The 22,842-nt window shown below is 38.5% G+C and overlaps 1 protein-coding gene across 1 annotated transcript in view; it reads left to right on the top strand.

The window, feature by feature from the left end:
- CTTNBP2NL (CTTNBP2 N-terminal like) overlaps positions 1-22,842 on the top strand; it is a 60,657-nt gene that overhangs the window by 18,723 nt on the left and 19,092 nt on the right. The window contains exon 2 of the mRNA XM_007949189.2: positions 20,756-20,986. Within this exon, the coding sequence (XP_007947380.1) occupies positions 20,756-20,986 (231 nt within the window). The remainder of the gene's footprint in view (positions 1-20,755; positions 20,987-22,842) is intronic.

Genomic DNA, 22,842 nt, shown 5'->3' with positions numbered 1-22,842 from the left:
ACCCAAGGAGGGGTCGCTATGAGTCGGGTCTGACTCGATGGCACATTAACAACAATAACATGTATATATACACACGTGTGTGTGTGTGTGTGTGTGTGTGTATGCTTGGGAAAAGTTTGAGAGGAGAGGATACTTTTCACTTTAAGAACTTTGGGAGAGAAAGAGATAGATTGTGCTCAGGAAGGACTTTGGTTTTATACTGTTAAAATTTTTATGAGAATATACTCACTAGTGGTGAAATTAATAAAAATTATATTTGTAATAAGTATAATATGAGCAGCAGAATGGGAAGGAGTTAGAAATTTTTACTTTTTACTGTCTTCTCCTGTATGAGGAATTTATACTCTTCGTATAATTCTGTGTTGATTCTATAATACAGCCAAGGGCATGGAGACAAGTACAGCATGCCTAGGGAAAGCCTGAGCTTCCGTACCCTTGATTTTCTCCCAAAAGAGCAAAGAGTCCATTTCTCACTAATTTTCACATTCTGCCTTTGTGCAAGATACCTAAATGTTATTCTTTCAAAGCAAATTTTTTCACAGGTCATGAACTTAAGCTACATGAAGCTGACAGCATATGTACAAACATCTGCATGATTAAAATTTTAATTTTTTTATTATTATCATAGCAGGATACTACAACTCTTCAAAATATTTTGCCTATCTTTAGTTTCATAAATTTAGTGTTCAATTTCATAATTTCATTGTTTAACAAAAAAAAATTATGTTTTCTGCCTCTGAAAGCCAACTGTACCCTATGAATTGTAAGATTATATGTTACCTTTTAAAATCTAACTCAATACCTAGTAAGCTCTTTGTTCAACACAAGACTGAATTCATTGGTAGACATAAGTACTGTACGTATTTATGTTGTTATTAAATTCAGAAGGCTCAGTTTTTACTGACTGGAAACTTGTAGAGGTTTTCTTCTTTTTCTGTACAATTCTGTTCCAAGGTTAATGCCACTACCTGCCCTCTTGATCCATCCTTTCTCTGTTTCTTTATAACTTTACTCATATCCATTATCCATTTTCTCCTTTTAGCTCTCCAAATTCTTCCCTTCTACTAGCTCTTGTCCTTGGCCCAAAGCCTATCTGGAGATAGGTCTCCATTCTGTACTTTTTTTTTTTTTTTTTGAAAAATAAAACCACCTCAGTCCTGCCTTCCATATGAGCTACTCTGTCTCTCTCCCTCTCTTCACACTCAAATATTTCAGTGTCATTTGTACTCCTGCTTCTAGTTTATCACCTGCCATCCCTCATTTTGTCTTTTGCTTATACTACTCCACTGAAATCTCACCTTTAGAGGTTACAAGTAACCTCTGTTGGCTTCTTTTAATTAGATTGCCTAACGTTTCTTCAACATTAGACAATATTGATGATCACTTTTCAAACTTTTCTTTCCTTGGTTTCTGTGGTACTGTTGTCTTGGCTCTTCTATTTGTCTTTCTCAGACTCCTTTGCCTTTTTCCTCCCACATGACTCTTAAATTTGATTCCTCTGTGCCTGGATTAAGTGTCCTTCTAAGTGTGCACACTATGCAAAATCTATTGCATTGTGGCACTTTTCATAACTAGAGTGTAATCCGTGTGGTATTGTCTCTTGCTGTCTAGACTTTTAAGATCCTAAAGGGAAGAGGTCAAAATGTTTTGGGTTTTTTTTTTTTTTTTTAACATTTTATTGTGGTTTGGGTGAAGTTTACAGAGCAAATTAGTTTTGCATTCAACAATTTATACATATTTTGTTTCATGACGATCCCTTCAATGTAACAGCTTTTTATTTTCATTTGCCCATCTTTCCTGCACCTTGCTGCCTTCTGAACTTTGTTTTTGGTCTCATATGGTTGATTGTTCTGAGGAACATCACAAGTATTACTGTTTAATTTATAGACTTATCTGTTTGGCTGATGTGGCACGACTCAAAATGAGTAGAAACAGATGCAAACATCCATTAATAATTGGAACATGGAATGTACAAAGTATGAATCTAGGAAAATTGAAAGTTCTGAAAAATGAAATGGAATGCATAAAGACTGATATCCTAGATATTAGTGAGCTGAAATGGACTGGTTTTGGCCATTTTTTAATCAGACAACCTTATGATCTACTCTGCGGGGAATGACAAATAGAAGAGGAATGGTGTGGCATTCATCGTCACAAAGACTGTTTCAAGATCGGTCCTGAAGTACAGTGCTGTCAATGATAGGTATCCATATGCCTCCAAGGAAGGCTAGTTAATACCACTGTTATTCAAATCTGTGCACTAACCACCAAAGCCAAAGATGAGGAAATTGAAAATTTCTACCAACTTCTGCAGTCTGAAATTGACTGAACATGCAGTCAAGATGTGTTGATTATCACTGGTGACTGGAATGCAAACGTTGGAAACAAAGAAGAGTTACTGATAGTTGGAAAATACAGCCTTGGTGATAGAGCTGACTCTGGAGATCACATGATAGAATTTTGCAAGACCAATGACTTATTCATTGCAGATACCTTTTCTCAACAACATAAATGACGGCTATACACATGAACTTCACTAGATGGAATACACAGGAATCAGACTGACTACATCTGTGGCAAGAAGTGATGGAGAAGTTCAATATCTTCAGCCAAAACAAGGCCAGGAGCTGACTGGGACACACCATCCTGCTCATATGCAAGTTCAAGTTGAAGTTGAAGACAATTAAAACAGGTGCACAAGAGCCAAAATATGACCTTGATAATATCCCTCCTGAATTTAGAGACCATCTAAAGAATAAATTTGATGCATTGAACACCAGTGACCAAAAACCAGAGGAATTGTGGGATATCAAGAATATCATCCATGAAGAGACTTCTGGTAAAATGGTGGAATAGGCAGACAAGCTACACAGACCCTCTTCAACAGAGAAAAGAGAAAGCAATTGACAAAGATACAGAGGATAATACTGGAGCCATGAGCTTTGAAAGGAAGTATACAGAAGTGTTTTAGGTACCAACTAGTGGAAAAACCTCAATGAAAACAGTGAGTATGGAGATGATTGGAGCTGTGGACTGTCAGCTACTCTGACGGGAGTAACAGACTGAATATTTCCAAATGCTATTGGGACCTGAGAATTGACCTAAAGATCAGCCCTGGTTGCCAAGGGCTGCGGGATGACTGCACTGGTGGCCTATGATTAAGAAGGGAAACAGCAAGGAGTGAGACAACTTGAGCTGTGGGCTTTTGGCTGTTCAGAGGGCATGGCCATTTTGAATGTTTACAGATAGTGGCCATTTTATATATTTAAAGTGACACAGGGTGTAGCCATTTTGATTGTTTACAAGCGGTGGCCATTTTGGATATTTTGAATGTTTACAAGCAGTGGCTATTTGGATATTTATAGTGGCCTAGGGTGCAGCCATTTTGAATGTTTACAAGTGGTGGCCGTATTGAATTTTAAAGTGACAGTATTCTTATTCAGAGTCCAGGGACCTAAAAATAGGCTCCATTTGCCAAGAATGGCAGGTACATATGGGAGGCTGATAACAGGAAAAGAGAGAGGTGGTGACTGTATAAGTGCTGCCAACTAGCAAATAGAGGAGCACAGTACCTTGTAAGAGTAGATAACATCCAAAGAAAATGAAAATCGTAGGCAAATCACTCCAACATACAATCACCAAATAAATATAAACACAAAAATGTAACAATGCCTCAGAGATAACAGAGCATCACAGTCTACACAAAGAAGCAAGATAAACCAGGAGAAACAAGGGATCAGGATACAGACCCAAAACATATCCCTGAGGAAGATGCAGCATTAGAACTCCCTGATAAGGAATTCAAAAGAATTGTATTTAGGTACCTTCAACGGATTGAGAGACAGATCAAGGAAAACACTGACAAAATTGAGGAAAACACAGAGAAAACCCTAGAACAATTTCGAAAGACAATACAAGAACAAAATGATAAAATAAATGAAAAATTAGAAATGATACAAAATCTGCAGATAGAAATCCAGAAGGTTAATACTAAATTTTCAGAAATAACACATTGAACAGGCAAGGAGCAGAATTGAATCAATGGAAGGCAGAATTAGTGAGATTGAAAACAAATACCTCAATACTTTTTTAGATAGGGATCAATCAGAAAAATGATCAAAACAAAATGAAGAAAGTGGTTTTAAATTAAAATTTATTTAAATTTTAAAATGGTTCATGTGGGATACCATCACAAGGAATAACCTACATGTAATTGGAATTCTAGGAGCTCTGGTAGCATAGTGCCTAAGGAATTTGAGTGCTAGCCACTCCTCAGAAGGAAGATTGGGCAATCTACTTCCATAGCGATACTGCCTCAGAAACCCAAGGAGGGGTCGCTGTGAGTCGGATCCGACGTAAGGGCAATGAGTTTGGTTTTGGTTTTTTGAATCAGAATTCTAGAACAGGAAGAGACAAATAAAACCATAGGGAAAATTGTCAAAGATTTGTTGGAGGAGAATTTCCCTGGTATGATGAAAGGTGACAAATATATCCATTCAAGAAGTCCAACGAACCCCAAACAAGATAGACCTCAAAAGAAAATCACCAAGACATATTGTGGTGGTTGTTTGTATGTCAACTTAGCTGGGCCTAGTTGAGTGGCTGGGCAGCTGGTGGTACTTATTCCCCATGATGAGACTGGCAATCAATTCCATGGTGGGATCTACCACAAGCAGCTGAGTAGCTGTCTTAGGGAATATGGTCTGCTCAAGCAGAAGCCTTGGAGTATGGTCTCTAGTTTATGGCACGCTTGGACCATGCATGTAGCCCTGTTGTTGTTCAGCAGCCTGCCATGCTCTGCCAACCTTGAGACTTACAATGGACTTAAATTAATGGCCTTCCGTGTGGTTTGATGACATCGGAACTGTGCCTTTTTACTTGTCAACCTTGGGCTTCTCAGCGTCAGCAGCCAGCAGCTGTCTGAGTGAAGAAATGCCTCTAGCTCCATTGGGCTGGGAGCAGGAGGCAGAGCTGGACCCCAAGATTGAGGGGTTTTCACCCAGTCCCTAGAGCCTGGCACTTTGAACTTGGACTTAAAGCCTCCAGACTGTAAGAGAATAAACTCCTGTTTGTTAAGACCATCCTATTTGTGGTATACTCTTGTCAGAGTGGCATTAGGTAACCAGAACACGTATCATCATCAAACTTATCAAAACCAAAGACAAAGAAAGTATCCTGAAAGCAGCATGGGAAAAATAAAAAGTTACCTACAAGGAGCAACCAGTAAGACTAAGCTCAGATTTTTTCAGCAGAAACCATGCAGGTAAGAAGATAATGGAATGGTATATGTAAAACCCTGAAAGAGAAAAATTTCCAACCAAGAATTATATACCCAGCAAAACTGTCCCTCAAACATGATGGTGAAATTAGGACATTTCCAGATAAGCAGAAATTAAAGGAATTTGTTAAAACCAGACCAACCTTACAAGAGATGCAAAGGGAAGTCCTTTGGACAGAGAACCAACATCAGCAAACAACAACTGACCATTAACACATATAATGACATAACCCAGAAACCAACCTAGTTATGGAAGTATCCAAAGTAAATAAGCCTACAAGATTGTCAACAGGGAACCAGAGATATCAATTGACAAATGAGGACAACTACAAACCAAAAAGAGGGGAAAAAATGTGTAGTTACAGAATTTCTAAATGGTAGGGGATTCAAGACAACTGCAAGATAGAAAGGACTGTTCTAAACTTGGGAAGAAAATTGTAAATCACAGGATACCTTCAAAGAAAAATGATAAACCTTTGCATCAAAATGAAAATGAGGACCAGCACAAATATTTAGCATATACTAAAACAGTAGCAACGAAGGAAGTGATAACACGATTCTTAAACAGAGTGAACTCAGCATAGAAAATTATATGAAACAAAGAAATCAGGAACACCACAAGAAAGCACATAACAAAATGACAGCAACAAATTCATACTTGTCAATAATTACATATCTGACAAGGGACTTACTCTCTAAAATTTATAGAAAACTCCAATACCTCAACAACAAAAAGATTAACAATTTAATTTAAAAATGAGCAGAAGATGTGAATAGACACTTCACCAAAAAGGATATTCAGGTGGCCAGCAAATACATGAAGAAATGCTCACTGTCATTAGCCATCAGAGAAATGTAGATCAAAACAACAATGAGATACCATCTCACACCAGCACTAATAGCAAAGTTCAACAAGACAGAAAATAACAAATGCTGGCGAGGATGTGGAGAGATTGGAACTCTCGTACACTGCTGGTGGGACTATAAAGTGATACAACCGGTGTGGAAAACAGTATGGTGATTCCTTAAAAAGCTGGAATTAGAAATACCATTTAAGCCAGCAATCCCATTACTAAGTATATATCCTAAAGAAGTGAGAGTCAGGACGAGAACAGATACATGCACACTCACATTCATCACAGAACTATTTACAATAGCAAAAAGATGGAAACAACCTACCTGCTCATCAACAGAAGAATGGATAACCAAACTATGGTACATACACACGATGGAATGCTGTGCAGCACTGAAGAATAATGTAGAGCCTGCAAAACACCACATAACATGGATGAACTTGAAGGACATTATGCTGAGTTAAATAAATCAATCATAGAAGGACAAATATAGTATTAGTTCACTATGGTTAAAAGTCAAGGAAAGGTTTATCTCTGGAAGGGAACTTTATTTGTTGGTTACCAGGGGTGAGGAAGGGGAGGGGACACTGCAAAAAAAAAAAAAAAAAAAAATGCATTGACCCATGTCACTTTAGTTTTGTGTATTTCACTGCACATAAATTATATTTCAATAAAATGTATTTTTAACAAAGAAAACAGCAAATATATATATACATATATATCATCCAACTGACTGGAAGAGATCCATATTTGTACTAATTCCAAAGAAAGGTGATCCCACAGAATGTGGAATTTATCAAACAATATCATTAATATCACATGCAAGTGAAATCTTACTGAAGATAATTCAAAAACGGTTGCAGCAGTATATTGACTGAGTGCTTCCCGAAATGGAAGCTGGATTCAGAAGAGGATGTGGAATGAGGGATACCATAGCTGATGTTAGATGGATCTTGGCTGGCAGGAAAGAATACCAGAAAGATGTTTACTTAATATGACACAGTCGATGCAGAAGCATCGATTTTGTGGATCATAACAAATTATGGATAAAATTGAGAAGAATGGGAATTCTGGAACACTTGATTATGCTCATGAGGAACCTGCACATAGATCAAAAGGCACCACAGAACAAGGGGATACTGCATGATTTAAAATCAATAAGGGAGTGTGTCAGGGTTGTATCCTTTCACCTACTTATTCAATTTGAATGCTGAGCAAATAATCCAAGAAGCTGGATTATATGAAGAAGAATGTGGCATCAGAATTGGAGGAAGACTCATTAACAGCCTGCGATATGCAGGTGAAACAACTTTGCTTGCCGAAGGTGAGGATGACTTGAAGCATTTACTGATGAAGACTACAGTCTGCAGTATGGATTACACTTCATTAGTAAGAAAACAAAAGTCCTCACATGGATGGAGAAAAGATTGGTTCTACAATCAACTCCATTGGAAGCAGCAGTCAAGACATCAGATGACGTGTACCATTGGGCAAATTTGCTGCAAAAGACATCTTTCAAGTGATAAAGAGCAAAGATATCTCTTTGAAGACTAAGATGCGCCTAACCCAAGCTATGGTATTTTCAATTGCCTCTTATGCATGTGAGAGCTGGACAATGAATAAGGAAGACTGAAGAAGATTCGATGCTTTTGAGTTGTGCTGGAGAAGAATACTAAGAGTCCCATGGACTACTAAAAGGACTAACAAATCTGTTCTGGAAGAAGTGCAGCTGGAATGCTCCGTGGACTTCAGAATGGCCAGACTTTGTCTCACCTACTTTGGTCATTGTTTTGATTACCTAGTATCACTCCGACAAGAATACATACCACAAATGGGATGGCTTGAACAAATAGGAGTTTATTCTCCTACAGTTCAGGAGGATGGAAGTCCAAGTTCCAAGTGCCAGGCTTTAGGGGCTGTGTGAAAGCCCCTCAACCTTGAGCTTCAGCTCTGCCTCTTGCTCCCGGCCCACTGAAGCTAGAGGCATCTCTTCACTCAGGCAGCTACTGGCTGCTGAGGCTAACAAGCCCAAAGTTGACAAATAACATGGCACAGTCCCCCATGTTGCACACACGGCAGGATATTAATTCAAGTCCATGGAAAGTCCCAAGGATGGCAGAGCATGGCAGGCTGCTGAACAACAACATGGCTACATGTAGGATCCAAGTGTGCCATAAGCTAGAGACCATTCCCCAGGGCTTCTCCTTATATACAGGAAGCAGACCACAATGCTAAGGCAGCTACTTAGCTGCTCCCAGTAGATCCCACCATGGAGTTGATTACCAGTCTCATCATGGGGAATACTACATCCAGCTGCCCAGCCACTCCATCAACCCAAGCCAAGTTGACAGACAATTTAATAACCACAGTCATGTTGTCAGAAGGAACCATTCCCTGGAGAAAGATACCATGCTTGGTGAAGTGGCGGGTCAATGAAAAAGGGAAAGACCCTCAATGAGCTGGATTGACACAGTGACTGCAACGATGGGCTCAGGTATAGCAAGGCTCATGAGCCTGGCACAGGACTGGGCAGTGTTTCATTCTGCTGTGCATAGGGTCACTATGAGTCAGAGATGACTCGTCAGCACCTAACTACAACATTGTTTGGCTGAAGGGTGATCTCTGGGAGTGGATTAATTGACCCTAACTTCTAGTGGTTCTCTTTGCTTACTTTGTTTCATTAATTTTTACATTTAAAAAAAAAAAATCTCTTTTGCCATTTTTTTATTCTGGACTGCACTCTAGCTCTGATTAAGCCCACCACAGTGGCTCAAAAGGAAAGCCAATTACTTGGTTCTTTGTTGGAGGATGATGACTTAGGTTTTTGACATAGTAAATTTCAAGTCCAGGGACGCTATTATATATAATATATTATATTGTTATTATAACTGAAGTTTGGGATTACAGGAACAATTAGAAATTAAGGATAAAGGTGTACATTTTGTCCCCAGGTCAATAGAAAAAACAGGAATGAACCAGAACATAGCCCTTGTGAGTTTCTGCAAGGTAGGGGATGGACAAATATTAGAAACAAGGGAATGGCCACTTTTTTCCCTGAAAGATTTACTAATCACAGACTTTTACAAAAAGCTTTTAATTTACCTTGAATTCTCTAAATTAACCATTGTAGTGAAAACTAACTGCTTGGAAGAAAACTGATAGAAGTGGAACAGACCAACTTGGAGAAGTTCCTTAAGGTTATCAAAAAAATTGTGCCTAAAAAAAAATTCTATCTCTAATCCCCAATATGAAAGAAAAGCATGTTTGAACATTTTCTTTCTTTTTTTTTTTTCCGAAAGTGTGATTTGGGTGAAAATTTACAGAGCAAATTCATTTTCCATACAGCAGTTCATGCACATTTTGTTTCATGACATTGACTGTAATTCCCCATAATACAACAGCTCTCTTCCCACTTTATCCCTATAGTTACCTCTTCCCTGTGTCCTTCTTTCTTATACATTCCTGCCCACTGAGCTATCTCCCTGTGCAAATGCTGCCCTTCTGTTCTCCCATGATAGATCATTCTAAAAGTTATCTACCTGGTGTAATTGTTCACCCTATATGCCTATTGGTTGTCTGGAAGCCACAGGAGTGAGTTCAGTTCCAGGCCTGAAGGTTAACTAGGGGCCATGGTCTCAGGGGTTTCACCAGGCTCTATCAGACCAGTAAGCCTGGACTTTTCTGATTTTGAGTTTTGCTGCACATTGTTCTCCCACTCTATCCAGGATCACCTGCACTGATCCCTTTCCAAGTGGTTGACAGTAGTAGCTGGGCACCATTTAGTTCTTAATGGCCTTATGGTCTTACATGCTGAGGTTCGCATGGTCCACTAGTCCCTTGGACTAATAGTTTCCATGTGTCTCTGGTGTTCTTCATTCTTCTTTGCTGCAAACAAGGAGAAACCCATTATTGCATCTAGCTGGCTGCTTGCAAGATTTTAAGACCAAAATCAGTACTCACCAGAATAGGATGTAGAACAATGTTTTTGTGTAGTATGTTATGGCAGTTGACCTTGATGTCCCCTGCGACCATGGTCCTGAGCCCAAGGTCCAACAACTTATTCCATCAGGATGGGTGAGTGTGGCTAAGAAGTTGTCATAACTTTGCCCACTGTTAGTTCTATTTAAGTTGACATTCTTAGAGCACATACAAGTACGTATATGCAAATACCATCTGCTAGCCTTTTATATGTTCATGGGTATGTTCCCTTTTGCCTAGACATTTCTGATCATTTTTGCCTAGACATTGCATATTTTGCATTTTTGTGTGGTTTTTGTTTTGTTTAATTCCATTCATCCTCATTCACCTCTCCTGGCTTCCATGAGCAGCTTTTCTGAATTGTTTTAAATGCACCTTTTTGTTTGTATGTGTTCTTTTAAAATATTCATTGGTTTTTGTGTGTGAATTTTTAATTTACATGAATGGTACTGTATTAAATAAATAGCTCATTCTGTTTCTCTCTGCACTCAGTACTGTGCCTTCAAGGTGTGTCCAAGGTGTGTCCATGTTGTCACATGTACACATAATGTGTTGCTTCTATCTGGTGGGTCACATTCCATAGTATACATTTATTTTGCTGATCTTCGTATGCATCTTTGACACTCTGCACCTACCGCGGTATAGTGATACTTACTAGGTACCATTTTTATCATGGTAAAAATATTTAAAATACTGAATATGTTAGCTGAATGAATAACATACAAGCGGATATTCCCCAGGACTTTGTTTTTAACCCTGTCTCATCGTAACCTGTTTACTTGGTGATTTCATCAGATCCATTGGTTTCAACAGATGATTAAAACCCAGATTTTATCTTTATGCTATCCCTAGACTCATATATCCATTTTTTTTTTTTCCATAGCCACCAGAATATCTTATGTTGCAATCTCTATATCCTTTATACAGACCTCTTTTGTCTGACTGTGTTCTTGGTTTTGATTAATGGCATCACCAGCCACCCAGTCACCCAAGCTAAACACTTAAATGTGTCTTCCCTCTTCTTTATTCCTCATGTCTAATCAGGTCTCAAAATTTGTGGATTCTACCCCTCAAAAGGTCCCCTTGAATATGGTGTCCCTCTCTCCTACAGTTTAACTTGAAGATGCTCATTGCTTCTCAGCTAGGCTGTTGATCTAATCTCCTTATTAGGAGATACTCTGTTTCTAGTCTTATTCCCTAAATGTGTAATTAGTATCAATTTAATCTTACCACTTTTCTCTTTAAAAACATCTTATGGCTCTTTGCTGCCTACAAAATTAAGTTCAAAGGCGTGATATTCTAGGCACATACTGACTGGCCTGAACCTACTCTCATTTCCTGCCTGTCTACGAGCTGTAATCTAACCTCTAGACCAAAATTATGCCCTTTCATTCTTCTGAATGCTTGAACTGTTCCCGTTGTTTGGAACATTGTTTCCCTTCCCTCCTCTTTCATGCATAAGTGCACCCAATCAATTTTTTAGAATTGAATTACACTTAATGTTACTTCTCTTCTGTTGTCTGCACTAGATGACAAAATACGACCATTTGTGTATTTGTGCTGGGTAGACATCACAGATCATAGGGATTTTTATCTCTATTTTCTTTATGTCTGATATTTCTTTTTTCCACTAAATGTAACTCCTTGAGGGGTGTTTTATCTTGTTCAGCACTGCATCCCAAGCACCTATAACCTAGAAAGTACTTCGTCAGTATTTGTCATATAAAAGAATCAGTTAAGAGCATTTAAGTGTAAATTGAATGTAGTCAAGGTTCAAAATAGATTGCTAATTATTAAGTCCTATTTTTGAGAAGAGCGGCTTCACTACAGGAATATCATTTCATAACTCTAATCACTGTTTTTGCTAATATTCTGCTTACTGATGTTATTTGTATTTCACCCTGTGCTAAGAAGGAACGATTTGTTCTTCAGGCAGGAAATCATCGTTTGCATATTTGTAGTGTAAGGAAATCAAATAATTGGGATATGTACCTTTGTTCACTGTGTGGTCATATTAAAAAGAAAAAAAAAAAAAAAATCAAGGACCATATCTTAATTTCCAGCTGACATTTTACCACTTTACCTTGGTGCTGTTTCCTAACATGTTGGGATATGATCATGTGCATTTGCTGGCTGGTTAGTAATGGTAGCATTGTGATCATCAGATAAAATAGTAGGCTTTTTTGTTTGTTTTGTAATAGTACAGTTTTGTTTGTTTCTTTTCATCTATCTAGAGATACACACAAAAAAATATTTTTTCACAGACTTTTCTGCTAAAGACCCCTGTGAGCATCTGTCTAAATCACACATCTTTCTTTTACCTTTTTAATTGTTTTTACTTATCCCTTGTTTCTGTAGTATGTAATGTTTTGTTTTGCCTTTTCTTTTTCTTTCATGAAAAATCTTCATCAGCCTTCCTGTCTCATTTTGCTTTCTAAATTGATAACTTTGCGTGGTTTTTAAGGTTATATGTCAATGTGTCTAGGCTCTGATTCTCAGTGGGTTAGCAGGCATTATGTAACCATCTTCCATTTTGTGATCTGATGTGAGCAGCTAATCAGTTGAAAGATAAGTTTCCTTGGGTATGTGGCCTGCATTCAATATGTATGGCTATTCTGGCAAAGCTCACCCTGTCTTGATCCTGCATCCAACTCATCATTCTCTGACCTCTAATTCTTAGGATGTGAGCCAGCAGCCTGCAATCTGACCTGCAGATTTTGGGATTCACTAACTCTCACAGTCCCTTGAGACAGCAACCTGCCAGTTGGGGGTTCATCAGCCCCTGCAACCACATGAGTCAAGAAAAGCTCCAACCTGATGCCTAACCAATAGCAGTGGGTTTAGTTTTGGTTTATGTGTGTGTGTGTGTATACATACATACATATGTACATGTGTGTGAATTGATTTATGGTGTTGGCGAAGAGTATTGTGTATACCACAGACCACCAGAAGAATGAACAAATGTGTGTTGGAAGAAGTTCAGCCAGAATGCTCCACGGAAGTGAGGATGGTGAGACGTCGTCTTATCTAACTTTGGTCCTGTTATCAAGAGGGACCAGTCCCTAGAGAAGGACATCATGTTTGGTAAAGTAGAGGGTCTGCACAAAAGAGGAAGACCCTCAGAGAGAGAGAGAGAGAAATAGACACAGGGCTACAGCAATGGGCTCTAACATAGCAGCAATTGGGAGGATGGCACAGGATTGGGCAGGGTTCGTTCTGTTGTACATAAGGTCTCTATGAGTCAAAACCGACTTGGCAGCATCTAACAACAGCAAGCACCATGCACAGACAGCCCACCTTTTACTTTTCAGTCTTGACTTGTTTACCCACCCCCTTGTGTTCTCTAAAGAATGAGCTTTCCCTGATTTGACCCCCAATCTACCTATGTGAATAGGTAGCTCCCTCCCTCTACATAAGGCTCAGTGACAGTAACTTTCCGTCTTCTACCTTCTGAGATGAGTCCTGTTCTCTCCCTTAATATGGCATCGTATAGTGAAACCTGTAAGAGCTGGAACTCAGTGAGCCTGCTTTGTTATGCTGGGTCTCTCAAGTTTTCCACCTTTGACAGGGTCTGGTTATAACACTTTTCTATTGCTCCTTTTAGTCAAAAATATTTGCATTTTCCTTCTCTGACAGGTTTCCAACTTGCACAGGTTCCAGCTTTCACAGGTCTTACTGTATAATTAGCACTGTTCTTGCTGTCCTGTCATTCAGCCCTCACCATGGTTTGCCTCTAAAATCATATTGGTCTCTACTTTTATTCTGCCTCTGTACTCCTCCTCATTCCCCTCTCCCCCTACTATTAACTTCTTGTTTACTTGATAAAAATTTTCATGTGAACATTTTCTAATTCTCAGCCAAGCTAAGGGCCTCTTCCCAGGACCTTGTATATGAGCAGCTTGTTTCTTGCCGTGTTTCCTTGTCCTATCAGTCTGTTTGTATGTTAAGAACTTTGCTTCAGAGAAGACCTACTGCACAGTTATACAGCTTCAGATTCCCCCTCCAGAGAATCCTTTATATAGAGGAGGAAGATATGCTTTTGCATCTTTCTGAATGAACTCTTTTTTAATATTTTAACCCTGAAGTTAGTTTCTCCACTGTCTGTTGATAATACAGAGTGTGTAAAAGAGCCTGAGCACATCTCTAATAAAGAAATTTTTCAAGTTCACAAAATTCCACACAGTTATAGTCTGTAGAAGTGGGTCTCATTGTATAATACTTCAGAGATGGTTTTTGGGTTGTGCATGTTCCCCACCAATCTGTACAAACAATCAACTTGTTTCCTGTGATTCATTAAATTGCTGATAGTCTCATTTATCTGCCAGAGCCCACCCACTTCCAGGGTTAGCCTTTTCCTTCCTATTCCTTATGAGTATAAGGTCTGAATCTTAGAAAGTTCTGATCAAATAAATTGTACTTGGTTTTCATCTAAACATTAATTATATTGTTTAGAAAATAGTTAAACAAGGAGAGGCTGCCAGTCCTCTCCTTGTTTAAATGTTTTCTAAACAATATAACTAATGTTTGTTGTTAGTCCTTAAATTTATCTGGCAAATTTTAAGTTTGGGAAGGGGACCGCATCTGAGTCAAATCTGTAACCTCGTATCATCTCCTGTGTCACCAAACATATATAGTACTCAGCAAGCATTAAGTGTTAATAAAAATATTAAAAAGTTGTGCCCCCATGAATCAGGAAAGAGGTTAGAGAGTAAATACTTGTTAAGTACTTTGGGTTTAAAGCAGAATACTAGGATATAGAAAAAAACAAAGATATGTGGTAAGTGCTTCTTAACTTCAGGTTACTTGCAATCTAACCAAATCAAGCCCACTGCTGTAAAGTTGGATCCGACTCATAGCAACCCCTCCTTGGGTTTCCAAGGCAGTATCACTAGGGAAGTAGATTGCCTAACCTTCCTTCTGAGGAGTGGCTGGTGGGTTTGAACCGCCAGCCTTCTGGTTAGCAGTCAAATGCCTTAGGCACGACGCTACCAGAGCTCCCACATACAATCTAGGTAGGAAGAAAAAAGACATAAAAATGGGACACTTTTGCATTTAATGTTGTATTGCTTCAGAGTGGATTTTGTTTTGCTTTTAGTGCAGATTTCCTGGCCTAATCTAGTTTTACAGAATCTTAAATATGCCGAGGCAGGGGGAAGGGGCGGACCTAGAAGTCACTAAATCTAAAATCAAGGACAATCTATATTCTAAACTTCGTCATTGAAAAAAAATTTATTTATAGTGCTTACCATGTGTCGTACTACAGGAGATATTTTACGGTATTCATTTAATTTATACCACAAACCTATAAGACTGATACTATTTTACAGATGACAAATCTGAGGCTCAGGGAAATTAAGAGAATTGCTGAAAATAACACAAAGTATTAGAGCCAAGGTACAATCCCAGTTCTGTTAGACTCTAGGACCAAAAAGTATTAAAGAAAACAAAACGCATAAAAAAGACTAGATTTGAGAATTGAGAATATAGCATGTGTCCTTGTAGTGAAGTGGAAGGAGTACTCATTTTTCAATAATATATTAGAAATAATTTTTAAACCATGAAATTTTTCTCTTTTTACAATCCATGTTAAATTTTGTACCATTTTCCAAAAATTAAGTTTAAATGAAGTTCAAATGAAGCTAACTCCTGTTTCATCAGGATTGTTAAATGTTAAAATCTCTTTCAGCAAGTGAAAAGGAACTTCCAAAACAGAAGAGTATTCTTGAACTGTTATCATCGTTATCCAGAATGTTTGCTTTATTTCCAGTTGCTCAGACAGCTATTTATAGTTTAGCAGGGACTCATTCATTAATATGAATTATTTGAAGACTAATAGATTTCAGCTTGTGTGTGAAAAGGACTCCTTTTAGCATGTTTTGGTAGCACTATTAAAAACTATATTGGAACCCTGTTCTTTTTTCTGTCTGGTTCACTGGCATAGAGGTATTCAGACTTTTCTCAAATGTTTATCTTGCTGATTATTTTTTAAAGGATCACTTGAGAATTGTCTCATAAATGGCAAAATTGAATCCTAATTCAGTTATGGTACCAGCTAGAGTCTTAAAAATAAAACTTCACACTTGAATATAAACCTCCAGTTTGGAACCACTTTTGGTATCACTGATGGTCATCCAAAGAAAAAGAGATTGATTTCCTACTACAAGAATAGGAGATAGATAGATACAGTACTAAAAGGTATGTATGTAACCCACCAGCCACTCCTTGGAAAGAAGATTGGGCAATCTACTTCTGTAGAGATACGGCCTCGGAAACCCAAGGAGGGGTCGCTATGAGTCAGAATCGATTCGACAGCAGTGAGTCATATGTATGTGTGTATCATCCTACTTTTAAAGTAAGGTGCTCTGGTGGTGCAATGGTTAAGGAATTTGGCTGCTAACCAAAAGGTCAGTGTTCAAACCCACCAGCCGCTTGGAGAAGAAAGATGCTTGCTGAATGTTTGGAGAGCAAGCATGACAGACTCCAAGGATATTATGTGATTTTATTTTAAGCTTTCATTAATAGCATGTTTCATTCTGCCTGTGACAGTAAAAATAAATGAGTAATAGATGACTTATGTGTTTTGTCTGCCTTAGTAATACTCTATAATATCATTGAATCTGTAACCAGCCAATTATTTCCCTGCTGTCTGAAATGAAAACCATCATGTTTTCTGACAACATAAAGATTTCTGTTCAGTTGAAATCTACATCTTCACTGAAGTGAAAAGAATAGAACTCCAAATTGATGGATTTTAGCTTTAATACCAACTGCTCCCAAAAGAAGTCACTTAAAATTTCTTATAAATTAGCAAATGTTATTAAAACTCAGCCTTGACAATTTTGAATGTAGGTACTTAAATTTTAGCCTGAGATGTACATGATTGTGATAGCACAGAGTGAATGACTCTGGGATGGTCACAGAATCCCCATCTCCTGGTAGTTGCATTCGTATGTCATCCTCTCCCACATTTACCAGGGTTTGTCTGTGTGACCAGTAGACTATTTCAGAAGTGATGGTATACCACTTCCAAGACTAGCTTAGAAAAGATGCTGTGACTTCCTTCTTGGTAGCATGCCCTGTTTCTCTTTCTGTCTATCTTTTAGTTTGGTTTCTGTGAAAAGCTAGCAGATAACAAGGAACCAAGACCTATAGGTAAGCTTGGAAGTAGATCCACCAGTCCCAGTCATGCCTTCAAGATGGCTGCCCCCTGGCCAGCAACTGGACTGCAGCCTCATGAATTATCTAGCTAAGCCCCTCCCAGATTCTTGACCCTTGGAAACCTTGTGAGATAATGTTTGTTATTTAAGCTGTTAAGTTTTGTAATTTGTTATACAGGAATAAATAATCAATACACATCTCCACTAAAACGCTTCTTTCATTCTTCAAATCTTAACATCTTTTTTTGGTGATAGTTGTTATTGTTTACCGTGTTAAGCCTCTCATCCATATAGTTCACCTGACAGAGTCATTAAGTTGTTTGAATAATACCATATATCATTTCTCATTTTATAATCCAGTGTTTGGTATAATAAATACAGACATTGAATTCACTTTCTTACATTTGGTTCCATGTTAGGATGTACTTTAAAAAAATGCTGTGTGAGAAGGAGCCTTTTTTAGGTTATTCCACAGATCCTTTTCGTTTATACGCAAAGCCGCCAATTTTGTATACCTTGTAATTACTATGCAAGTGATTATAGAATTACTCTGAAGTTCAAGAGAAAAGAGACAGCTTAACAACTGTTCTTAGTCCAAGACATGACCGAAGAAGCTGCTCAGCTATTACCCTTAACCCTGTGATGTGTATTAATTACACAAGATAATGACAGTGTAGGTTCTAGAAAGTCATATTTTTGAGGCTTAGTAACTATATACTCAAACCTGAGAGACAGTTTCTCAGCAGGTCTGATCTCAGGAAGGTCATGAATTGTATTCCCAGCTCCTACCCCCACCCCCCATTCCATCATAATTTCTCTGGTGTTCTGAAAAGGAAAAGGTCATAAAAAATATTCAAGTTTACTTTTTCTGTTTCCTTTTTGCTGTACTAAGGCCAATTTCAGTAATAATACTCATTCTTTTACCATCACTAATCATATTGAAATGGTTATGAATAAAAAATGTGACAGTTGGAAAAGTGGAATTTCAGCTACTTAAAGAGACTTTTTCTCTCGCCTCCTTTGCATAAACATTTTTCTAAACATAAATTTACCTTTAGTCATTAATAGCTACAAATTTTGATACTCTCGTTGAATCCTAGGTTAGCAGTCTCATGTTTTTACATCAATATTTAAAGAAACAGGAAAACATTGATGAGTCCCATGTTGTTTGAGACCAGTGCTTTGTAAGATTAGCTGAAATCTTACTTTTTTGTTTTACAATGATTAAACAACAACAAAAAGTAGCTGATTCAGCAATTGGTCTTTTCTTTCTTCATCCTAAGTGGATTAAAGGTCATTGTAAAATTTTAATAAGAACTTCCTTTTTAATTTGGAGCTGAAAGAAAAAATAGGATTCTGTCTTGGAGTCTTCACTTCAAGTTACCCTTTTTCCCTCCCCCTTTAATTCCTATGCACACAACACAACTAGTAACTTAAAGGAACAAACTGATTTTACTCTCCGTATTTCCATTATACACGTATTATCCAAACACTCCAATAATGTCATCACTTAAGATGGTTGTAGTCAAGCCAGAAGTAAAACTCAGGGCTTCTAACCTACCTTGACCACTTGTCAACTGTAACCAACACAAATTTGTAGCATGAGGTTAAATGATTCCTGGAGCTTAAACTTGGACAGTCTAATATGGAGAGAGATATCACATTTCCAGCACTGAAACATACATCTTTGTTTTGGGATTTGGGGGTTACAAGGAAGGCTAAGAAGCCTTGATAAGAAGGAAACCCATGTTTGTGTTATTTTCTTAAGAGTTTTGGGGTGTTTTTTGTTTGTTTAAATTAAAGCATAACCATTGAATTGTGAATTTTCCTGTTTTTTCTAATGGGTTCCTGTCTATAAGTGGTAGTAGTAAGAAAACCTCCTTATGAGATAGTTATAAAAATGACAGTAGTTTCATATTTGAATTTAATGGGAGAGGTTAAATTATATAGTAATTTGCTGTAGCTTTTGAGAACGTTTACTCATCCCTCTATTGACTCTTCACTTTTTTTTTTAATTGTAAAATGTCTCAGGAAACTTTTTAATGTCTGTGTAATAAAGTCATCAATAATTTTAGTCTGCTTACCTATATGTACTATGATGGTCATAGAAAGTAGTACTTCAAGCCCCTTCTGGCAAAGATAGAAGAGAGAAGCTTGAAAGTATCTTCCCACTCACCTGCTGACCTTTATACCCCTGACTGGGCACTTAGGCCCAAAGCCCTAGACCAAACTCTAAGCACCAGGCTACATCCCTTCCTCACCTCTCTCTTTCCCAAAGCTCTGTGAGATCTGAAGGAGACAGGCAGGAAGGTGGCAGCTGAATAGAGACTGAAGGAGAGGGGGTTGAATTGGCAGCAGGTAGAAGGGATTCTTTTCTGCAGCTCTGGTTGTGAGTGCCTCAGTCCTCTTGACCCATCAACAACTGAGTAAAGTCCCATATGTGCATATCACAAATAGTCCTACGTTACAATGTGATTACATTTATTTTTAGCATCCTTTACTTATCTAATGCCACCTTGTTAGGCCTCTAAATAGGTAAATTCATAAAAGTGTCATGCTTAACATATTTTAGAAATATGAATACCATAATACAGAAAGAAAAGATAAGCTGTACTTGTTGCTAACATAAGAAGTCATAAGTAGACATAAGCAGAGGCAATAAGCATGATGGTTAAGGACACAGATTTTAGAGCCAGGCTGCCTGAGTTTAAATCCCAGTTCTGACAGCTTGCTGGATGAGTGACCTGGAACAAGTTACTGAACTTCTCTTTAATAGTTTTCTAATCTGCGTTATAGGAGCTCTGGTAGCGTAGGCCTGCGGCACTTGACTGGTAACCAGAAGGCTGGCGGTTCAAACCCACCAGCCACTCCTTGGAAGGAAGGTTAGGCAATCTACTTCCATAGTGATACTGCCTCGGAAACTCAAGGAGGGGTCGCTATGAGTCAGGTCTGACTCGATGGCACATAACAACAACAACAACAACAATCTGCGTTATAGAGATGATGTTGTTGTTGTGTGCCGTTGGCGTCGAGTGCACCCCAACTCATAGCCACCCCTCCTTGGGTTTCTGAGGCAGTATCACTACGGAAGTAGATTGTCCAACCTTCCTTCCGAGGAGTGGCTGGTGGGTTTGAACCGCCAGCCTTCTGGTTAGCAGTCAAGTGCCTTAGGCACTATGCTACCAGAGCTCCTATCGAGATGATAGCACTACCTTATAGAGTTGTAAAATTTAAATAAGTCAATGTGAACATAAGCACTTAGAACAACATGTAACATATTGCTCACCCTCTATCAGTGTTTATTCTCATTATTGTCTAATGCCACCTTTCTGATGTTATTTCTGTTTAGATGGACCGACCTGATTTGTAGTCAATAGGTGACATTTATATTAACAGCAACACCTTTAATGTATAACTACTAGATAGCAAATCTCCATCCTCTATTGTTTTTAAAAAGCAAAAATGCTTTCCCCCCACCTCTTTCCCAGGCCCAGCACAGAGATACTTTCATTGAAGAACGCTATGGAAAATATAACATCAGTGATCCTTTAATGGCTCTACAGAGAGACTTTGAAACTCTCAAGGAGAAAAATGATGGTGAGAAGCAGCCCGTCTGCACAAACCCACTCTCCATCCTTAAGGTGGTGATGAAGCAGTGCAAGAACATGCAGGAGCGCATGCTGTCCCAGCTGGCTGCTGCCGAGAGCAGGCACCGGAAGGTAGGCTCACCCCAGGTGACCAGTCCCACAGTGAGAAACTCACAAGAGGGTCCCACAAAGAATGACTGGTACTTTCTTGTTAGCTGCCAGTTTTCACAATAACTCAATTGTGTGTAGAGGGGGGGCGGTTCACAGGTGTCAAAAAGCACTTTAGTTTACCTAGGAGCCGGGAGATAGAAAAGAAAACACAGGTTATTCCCAACGCTAAATTTAGGGAGTATGCCAGATATGTTATTTAAGATGGCATTCCTTCTTGGTATGTCACTCCAAAACACTTGGTATGTTTTTCCAGCTCTTGATCATCCAGACTTGGGCAACAAACTGGGGTTTGACCAAGCTTGTAGCTGAACGGAGTGTTCTCTGTTTGCTTACTTAAGTGATAAATAGTAAGATTAATAGGTTTTTGGGGAATGCTATGAGAGAGGGAATTTACCTGACTTATAAACATACAAGCCAGTATATTATTTTTGCTTAGTTTGAGTTTCATTGCATTGTACTGCTCATAAAACCACAAACAGTGCCTAAGGTTGTTTACCTTAAAGCTGTTCTAAACTATTAGGGAAGTATGTGCTTGTGTGTGTGTGTGTGTGTGTGTATTTGGTCCTATATCTTACAGTCCAGTGTTAGAAAGGCAAATGTGTGCTTTTCTCTACCTCATCTCATTGGAATTCTAGAGATTGAATTGATTCACCAACTTGGTGTTTACTGCTCAGATTTGGCCTGTGAAAGATGTTTGGCTAGAAATCTGTTTAGATTTGTACCAACAAAGGGGAGCATCAGTGTACTTGGTAGAAGACATTTTAATCTGAAAAATCGGATTAGCAGCTGTGATGTTTGGTGGGCCTTAGTTTACTTTTCTGGTTACCTGTCATCTGCTTAAAATACATCTCATAAATTGCCTAAGTTCTGAGTCTTGTGGTGATCTTGTCTTTCCTTTCACAGAGTCCAAGTGAAAGGCCAAAGTTGAAGCCCTAGCCATTGATGGGCTTCAGTGTTCCATGAACCTCCAGAGAAAATAAACAATATCAAAAGTATATGCATTTTTGTTGAAAAGGCATTTTTTCCTGTAGCTTTAATTGTATAATGAGTGGTCAAAGACCCAGGCAGGTTTAATCACTGGTCCAGAATGAAGTGACCTGAAGGCATTTATACCCCAATTTAAAAAGTGTCAATGAGTTTGACTTGTTTTGTTGTTGTTGTCCAGTCGATTCTGATTCATAGCAACCCTGTGTACAACAGGATGAAACACTGGCCTGTCCTGCGCCATCTTCAAATTCTTGCTATGCTTGAGCCCATCATTGCAGCCAGTGTCAGTCTGTCTCTTTGAGGGTCTCCACGTTACCAAGCATGATATCCTTCTCCAGGGACTTGGTCCATTCTGACCACATGACCAAAGTAGATAAGACAAAGTCTGGCCATTCTCACTTCCAAGAAGCATTGCAGCTGCACTTCTTGTAGGATAGATTTATTCATTCTTCTGGAAATCCATGGTATTTTCAGTATTCTCTGCCAGTACTACAATTCAAAGGCGTTAGTTTTTCTGCCTTCCTTATTCATTTTGCAGTTTTCAAATGCCTATGAGGTGATTGAAAATACCATGGCATGGGTTAAGCACACCTTAGACTCAAAGTGACATTTTTGTTCTTCAACACTTTAAAGAGGTCTTTAGCAGCAGATTTGCCCAGTGCAATACAACATCTGATTTCTTTTTTTTTTTATTTGGGTGAAGGTTTACAGAGCAAATTCACTTTCCCTACAGCAGGTCACATATACTTTGTCTCATGTCATTGACCACAGTTTACCACGATGCAACAGCTCCCCTCCCACTTCCTCCCCATAGTTACCTCTTCCCAATG

Source organism: Orycteropus afer, unplaced genomic scaffold (assembly GCF_000298275.1).
Source record: "Orycteropus afer afer isolate SDZICR_OR568_19922 unplaced genomic scaffold, OryAfe1.0 scaffold00010, whole genome shotgun sequence".
NCBI classification, from domain to species: domain Eukaryota; kingdom Metazoa; phylum Chordata; class Mammalia; order Tubulidentata; family Orycteropodidae; genus Orycteropus; species Orycteropus afer.
Note: the sequence above shows the minus strand (reverse complement) of the source record. Positions and strands in the feature narration are given on the sequence as shown.